At 54.5% G+C, this 7612-nt stretch overlaps 1 protein-coding gene across 7 annotated transcripts in view; it reads right to left on the minus strand.

Moving 5' to 3' along the window:
• The window catches only part of Hnf4a (hepatocyte nuclear factor 4 alpha), a 54066-nt gene that overhangs the window by 18959 nt on the left and 27495 nt on the right, over positions 1-7612 (minus strand). For 3 of the 7 annotated variants that reach the window (XM_015480235.2, XM_015480230.2, XM_015480237.2), the window contains exons 1-3: positions 7168-7429; positions 1868-2042; positions 809-903 (exon numbers count right to left, since the gene is read on the minus strand). In XM_015480235.2, coding sequence (XP_015335721.1) covers positions 809-903; positions 1868-2042; positions 7168-7414 — 517 coding nt within the window. In that variant the 5' untranslated portion in view covers positions 7415-7429. Of the gene's footprint in view, positions 1-808; positions 904-1867; positions 2043-6031; positions 6296-7167; positions 7430-7612 lie in introns of those variants that run through there. The other 4 variants (XM_015480253.2, XM_015480248.2, XM_015480261.2 and 1 more) reach the window with 2 other exon arrangements.

Raw genomic sequence — 7612 nt, forward strand, 5'->3', positions numbered from 1 at the left:
TGAAATGGGAACCACTTTTAAACATCCCTTGGGCCTGGAGGGTGTGGAGGGGCAGCAGCATTGAGGTGTTGTCCAAACAGCACAAAGCTGAGGTGCAAAGCTGGGCTTTCCACTGACCAGCTGTGGGGCCTCAGGCAAGTGCTTCCCCACTGGGAGCCTTTGTTTGAGGAAAAGAGTGGGCCAGAGTGGGCACAAGAATGAACGAGCTGTGGATTATGGGAAAAGTCAGCCTAGTGACTGGTGTTGGCTTGTGAGGAAGCCTGGGGAGACCATCAGGGATGCCGTGCCCTGTTTCTCCCCTCCTCCTCCATCCAGGAGGAGGCTGGCACCTTGTTCCCTTTGTCTAGAATAGGAAAACTTTAGAGATCACCCGATACCCAAGCATGAGGGCCAGGGGAATTGGGACACTTGTCCCTTGAACAGGAAGCCCAGGAATAGTGAGCCCATTAGTTTGAGTGGTGGGTCCTTAGATGCTTATAGTATTACACTCTATGCTTTTTGTAATGTTTGAGATATTACATTAAGAAGAAACACCCAGCTTGGCTCCCTCGTGGTGGGACAGGAGGGCAGAGGTGGCAGTTGCTGGGAGCCCAAGTATCTGAGTGGGAGCTTATCTCTGAATCTTTCTCAAGACCAAGCCCAGCCGCTCCCTATGGTCAGATTTCCAGGCCCTCCCTCCTCTCAGCCATTAGCCAGTCACCCTGGGGCCTGTCACCGAGCCATAAAGTGTGGCTACAGTTGTAAATGACGGTCAGGGAGCCATGGGCACAGGTGGGGCGGTGGTGGGTAGGGGAGGGCTGAGGCTCACCTTCCTTCTTCATGCCAGCCCGGAAGCACTTCTTGAGCCTGCAGTAGCGACATTGGTTCCTCTTGTCTTTGTCCACCACACACTGTCGGCTGAATCTGGAGAGGACTTGGGATGGTTGGATGGAAAAGACACGACTTCCCCATCTTAGGACAGAACGGGGACCCTGACCATATGGCCACCCCAGCAACCTTGCTCTATCTCTGCACCCCAGGAATTCTCATGATATCCCATCAGGACATGGAGGGATCATGTGGATTTTCTGAGAGTACCACCTATCCTGCCAAACATGGAGAAACCGAGGCTCAGAGGGGCAACATGGGGCCCTGGTCACCCAGCTGGTTGGAGATAAGCTGAGTGGGAACCTTAGTCTCTTGAGTTCCGGAGCACTGCTATCTCCCTATCTTGTGAGAGCCCACAGCCCACAGCAGGCTCCCAGTGAGGGCTCAGCCGATACTTGGTCCACAGAAGCATCTCTGGGGGAGAGGGTCTGAGGTAGGGGTGAGGCCACACAGTAGTTATGGGTGAGGACCTGAGGGTCAACCAGGGTGCCATCACTGATTCAAGGTGGCTGATCTTGGGCAAATTCTGAATCCTCCAAACCACAGCTTCCTCATATATCAAATGGGAAAAATAATAGTAACCACCTCAGAGGGGTATCTGTCGGCAGAGGACAGTGAGCTGAAACCTGAATGAGGCTTGGCACAGGATTTGCTCATGGCTGTGATTTTATCATTGTTGTTTTCCAAAATGAGATATGTTTTCAAAGGCGAGATCTCCAAACCCTAAGGAAGCAGAAAGGCCATGGGCCAATCTCACATTTGTCTTAGAAACAGTGTCATCTTGGAGGATGGGTCTCTTCTCTCTATGGTTAATAAGCCGGATTGGTAGAGTAGATGCTCCCACCTAGATCCACAAAGCCCAAGAAACCAGAGGTGTCTTGAGGGCCTTAAAGGGCAGAGGCCTCTGGGACCCACTTGGGAAGGAGCTGGACCCTGGGGAGCAAGAGCCCAAGTGTGCCCATTTCCCAGCTGGAGACATGGAGGCCGAGGGGCTCCTCACCTGCAGGAATACATGTGGTTCTTCCTCACGCTCCTCCGGAAGAAGCCTTTGCAGCCGTCGCAGCTCGAGGCACCGTAATGTTTGCCCGTGGCCCGGTCTCCGCAGATGGCACACAGGGCACTGACACCCAGGCTGTTGGGCGCGGCGAGGTTGGTGCCTTCTGATGGGGATGTTTCTGTACCAGAAGAGAAAGAGTGAGGCCTCAGGAGGGCTGGAGAGCCAGGAACCACAGGACCTTGTGGAGATCTTTCTAGGGCTTCGGCCTAGGCCAGACTAGAGGTTCTTTCTACCCTAACACCCGTCATGGACCTCGGGCAAGTCACGTGGCCTCATTTTGCATCTATTGTCTTCTAACTTCACAGGGTCACCTGGGGGTGGGGTGAGATTGGCCCATGGCCTTTCTGCTTCCTGAGGGTTTGGAGATCTCTCTTTTGAAAACATATCTCATTTTGGAAAACAACAATGATAAAATCATCTGCTAGGGCCCTGTCCCCTCAAGGAAGCTTCTAGTCCAGTTTTCCAGAAGCCATGAAACCTGGCCACTCCAGAGATGAGTTTGACCCCAGAGACTCCTAGTTGGGCAGAAGGGACATGGAAGGGACAAGTATTCTCCCAGCTTCTCCCCAGATCCAGGTCCTGTCCCTCTTCCTCGCCAGGAAGTGACCAGGGCTGGGTACATCTCAGCTTGGTGCCCATAAGCCCTGCAGGCTCCCTAGGGAGCAAGAGAAACATTCACTCCTTTGCCTCCTGGGAGGGTCATGGCAAGGTCTAGGCACCTCTCAAATACTTCCTGTCCCAGAGGCAAAAGGCTCCACACCTGTTTGAAATCAGGGGAGGTTGGAGGCTGCAGGGGAGGTTGGAGGCTGCAGGGGAGGCTGGAGGCTGCAGGTGAGGGAGCCTCGGGCTTAGGTGGTGTCAGGGTCCCAGGGACCTCATGCTGAGGCTGGCCTTGGCCAAGTTCCTTTTCCTGCTTTAATCTCCCCTAGCCTCAGTTTCCCCAGCTACAAAAGGGAGTTGTTCAACTGGTCCAGATCTTTTCAGATTTCAAAAAATCTCAGCCCTTGAGCCCCCCTTTTTTTGTAAGCAAATCTTCCACTAAGAATAAAGCCCTCAGAGAAGATAATAAAACCCAAGACCATCCTCCCTCAGAAGTGCATGACTGTTTCCACAGAAACTCTGAATCTGCTCTTGGACTCCTAAAGGGACTATGGGTTAAGGCCTGGAGAGGGACGTAGTGCTGGAGTTAGGGCAGAGGCTCTGAAACCGTGTGGTCCAGAATCAGATCCCAATTTGCCCACTTGGTCATGTGATGCTGGCTGCCTTGTCTCCTCACTTGTAAACCAGGCAGCATAATAAGATCCCCTAGAGTCGTTCTGAGGATTCCCATATTGATACATGTGGAGTGCTTGGCCCACAGAAAGCCCTGTATCAGCGACTGTGAAATAAAAGTGTCTCTGCAGAAGGGGGCTCTTGCCGCAGATGACCTGAGCCCGCATGGCCAAGCAGACCACATCTCAGCTCTGACGTCGCCTGGCTGAACATCTCCTAGGACTCCCGAGTGTGCGCAGGAGTGTGGCCCCTCCACCTGGTGAATTATTCCTGGAGACAGGGATAATTGTTAAGCTGCGTCTGGTGCCCTTTCTCCCTCAGCTCTCCTCCCTGGGCCCCCAGGGAGAGCTGACTCCGAAACTCCCTGACATTTGAAACTCCCTGACATTCGGGCAGAGACTGGAAGGGGCCCCCTTCTGGGCAGGATGGGCTGGGTACCATCAGGAAGATCATCTTCCCCCTGAAGTCAGCTGACCACACCCATTCTCCAGGTGAGGACACCGAGGCTCAGAAGGGACAAGTGACGTGCCCAATGTCGTAACACTGATGCTAAGTAGAGAGGCCATTTTATGGTGTGAGTGTGCTGCACTGCTCCACCATGCTGCCTATGCTGGGGTGTCTGTTGGAGTCTCAAGAAACAAGGACCCCAGGTGGTGTGGTGGCGCACACCTGAAATCCCAGTGATTCGGGAGGCTGAGGCAGGAGGATTGCAAGTTGGAGGCCAGGCTCAGCAACTTAAAGAGACCCTATCTCAAAATGTAAAAAATAATGGGCTGAGGATATAGCTTAGTGGTAGAGCGCCCCTAGGCTTTATCTCTAGTACTGCAAAAAAAAAAAAAAAATGAAACATGGACCCCTCCCGCTGCTGCTTCTGAATTGGGGTAGGGGATGGGTGTCTATCCTTGGAGCCTTCGAGCAACCAGCTCAGAATATACCCCCAAATCTTTAGAGGACAACGTCACGTAACCCCAACACCCAGACAACTGCAAGCGCCAGTGGAGGAGTCAGATTCTGCTTACAGATGCCCAGAGTCCTTGAGATGACCCCTGTTGGGGCCAGGGCTAAGCACTCAGGAACCTTATCTTATTTATCCTCTGGTTAGCCCTGGGAGGCAGGCGATACTACTATCCCATTCTATAGATAAGAAAACTGAGGCTCAGGGAAGAAAGAAGCTTGCTGGGTTCCCACCGGTGGGAAAGATCTCTGTCAGATTTGAGCTCCAATCCTTTGGACTCCAGAGTTGGAGGTGTTGTGTCTTAGGGACACCCAGTCAACCTTTGCCTCAGGAGCACACGAATCCTGGGCTCTGGATGGAACTGTGTAGAGGCCAGGAGTGTGACAACACGTACTGTCCCTGTGAGGTCACAAGACACCCTGTCTCGTGCAACAGAAACATCCCAGATCCTCCTAGAAGCCAGATGGGCTTCTCCTGGGGTGGAGAAGCCCATTTTATAGAAGATGCAGAGGCCAAGAGAGGAGGTGACATGCCCAAGGTCACACAATGGTGGATGGCAGGGGTGGGTGAGCACCAATGAGACTGACCCAGCTGCCGCCTCCTCTTTCTAGCTGCATGAACCAGCACTTTCCAGCCCTCCGCCAGAGCCGCAGCCTGACACCAAGGGGCTCAGAGCTGTGGGAGGAAGCAGCGGCAGGCTGACCTCGGCCAGCTGCCATCTCTGTTCTGAGGCTGGCCTGGGACTTGCTAGGGCCCTTTGCCTCCAGGGTCTTCCTGCTTCCAGGCTTTCTGCTTCCTCCCACCTCCTGCGGAGAACCAGCACCTACAGATGCATCATTAGTGATGTGAGAACCAACCTGGAGAGTCACACACAGGCGACAATACCTGCTGAGAGGCAGATGGAGATGTGGCTGGTGTGAAGCTCATTTGGTGAATGGCTACAGCAGAGATCCACACAACGGTTCTGCAAGGTCACACACTGACCCCCACCCAGGGGATATGCACAGACATACAGCAGGTGCAGACATGGGTGCCCTGCAGAATGGCACGCAGGACGCATAGGCAGAAAGCACAGGGCACAAAAACGTGTGCCCACCTCCCCCAATGTAGCCAGCTAACATGGCACTTGTGAACAGACATCCACAGACCTGCACACACACTCAGGCTGCTTATGTTACGTAAACAAGACACACAGACAGCCCTGGGACACAGACAGACCTACTCGAGGAACAAATATCAACAGGAACAGATGCAGAACACACACAGGCCAACAACACAAATAGGCCAATGTATTTCCAAAGATACGCGTCTGCCCCTCCCAGACACTACACAGAAACTCAGGATCACACACAGAAACAGGATCACACACAGCACACAGCTGAGGTGGCCTCTCAGCCAGCTAATCTTGCCCGAGAGCTCCCTTTCTACACTCCAATTCCCTGGGGAAAGTCCCAAGGACACTCTGAAATGCAGCTATGCCTCCAGCCACTGTCTCCAGGGACAAGCACCTTTCCATCTCTCTGATCTAGGCCAAGGGCCTCCAGGGGGGCATGTTGGTTTGAATTATTGGAACTGGACACTGAAAAGGAGCTCCTCTTTACATCTCTGTTGCCAGCGGCAGGCCCAGCAGGACAGCTCTGAGGTCACAGGGACTGTGGAAGGGCCTGGAATAGGGGGATACTGGGATCCATTTTTGCTGAAAATCTGCCCTGGCCAGGCTCCCCTCACCCAGAATGCCTCTGGCTGTGGTACCTGGGCTTCACCTGGCAACATCTGTGCAGCCCACAGGACCCACCTACCATTTTCTACCATTCTCCTCCCACCCCAAAGCCAAGTGCCAAAGATCGGCTCCCATACCTGGGCACACCTGCCCCACCTACCATTGCCCATGCTCAACACCTGCACATTCTCAAATTCCAGGGTGGTGTAGGCCGGGTCCAGCGCGGCACTGTAGTCAGCCATATCCATGTCGACGAGAGTTTTGGAGAGGCGCATTCTCCCCTACCTCCGCGCCTCGGCCACCCACCCTACCCAGGATGCCCACTCCCAGCCCCTGCCCTCCACCCTCCCCCTATCTCCCCCCAGATCCCTTCTCTGCCTTCCTTCCTTTCAAACTGTCCTCTGGGAGGCTCAGCCTGGAGTCTGGGCCTAGCTTCTGTGAAGGGGTGGAGGCTGTGCCGGGGAGGGCTGGGGGTTAATGGTTAATCGTCCCCCGCTGGTGGATAGGCTGGGCGGGGCCGGGGATTTGGTTGTTTGTTGGTTTCTGACTGACACCTGGGGGGCTAATTACAAGGCCGGGGCCCTCACCAGTATTCAGTTATCAGTTCTGCAAGGCAGGCGCCGAATGTGCTGGCATTCATTTGACCCCTGACTCGGCCACTCCACAGTCACTGTCACCCCAAGTGGGACATTCAGACTGGATGCTCAGGCAGTGACAGTCTATCTCCAGGATGCCCTAACTCAGTCACTTCCTAAATCATTGACTTCACCCCTCAGTGCTCCTGCAGAGATAAATCTCCCTGTGGACCATGAATGGAAACCTAATCCCAGGCCCAAGCAGGAGTCCTGTGGATCCTGGGAGCTCCCTTCCAGTTCCCTTCCATTTTCCCACTTGTCCTGGGAACAGAACAGACTTGAAGTGTTGGGACGATGGGGCTCAACTCTAGGTCCCTCCCCGGCTTTCTATGACTCCCCAATGGCTACCACTAGCCACATAGCTCCACTCATTCCTGGTCTCATCTTTTGCTTCCCTCGGCCCCCGCCCACTCCCAGACACAGGCTGAGACAAGGCTTGCAGCCCGGCAGGCCTGGGTTAGCACTCAGGCGCCTGCCACCCCCTAATCATCACTCTGGGTAAATGATTCTCCTCGCTGAGCCTCAGTTTCCTTCTCTGTAAAAGGTACAGTCAACCTCAAAGGCAGTTTAGTAATGAGATGGCAGAAGAAAAAACCCCCGTTCCTGTCTCCCTGTCACTCTGCACACAGTTCCTCCATGCAGTGGGGCTTCATGGCTGTACCTGCGGTGCGGTCACCTTCAGAAGGGCCCTGCGCGCGGTCAGTGCTGTGCTGTTGCTCTTGACATCTTTTGTGATGTCTGAACAAGGCGCCCTGCACTTTCATTTGGGACTGGGCTCTCAAAATTCTGCAGCGTGCCCGGTCTGTCTTCAGCTCTTGGCTCCGCTGGTCCTTCTCATGCCCTGCAACCCTCTGTGCCTTCTCTACAGACGCGTTCAAGGGCTCCAACGCCAGCCAGGGAGATGGCATTGCAATGCAGAGACTTAGGAGGCCTGGGCCTGTCCTGCTCTGCTGGTCAGAAGGGAGGTCGGGGGCGGAGGGGGGGATGTGGTAATAACCCAGGGAAAGAGGGGGAGGGCCAGCCCAGGAGCCCTGGTGGGTGAAGCGTGAGGGAGCTAGGGGTGAGCGCATGGGCAGGGGAATGGAAGAGGGGCAAAGGCAGGAGGT

Source organism: Marmota marmota, unplaced genomic scaffold, assembly GCF_001458135.2.
Source record: "Marmota marmota marmota unplaced genomic scaffold, marMar, whole genome shotgun sequence".
Taxonomy (NCBI): domain Eukaryota; kingdom Metazoa; phylum Chordata; class Mammalia; order Rodentia; family Sciuridae; genus Marmota; species Marmota marmota.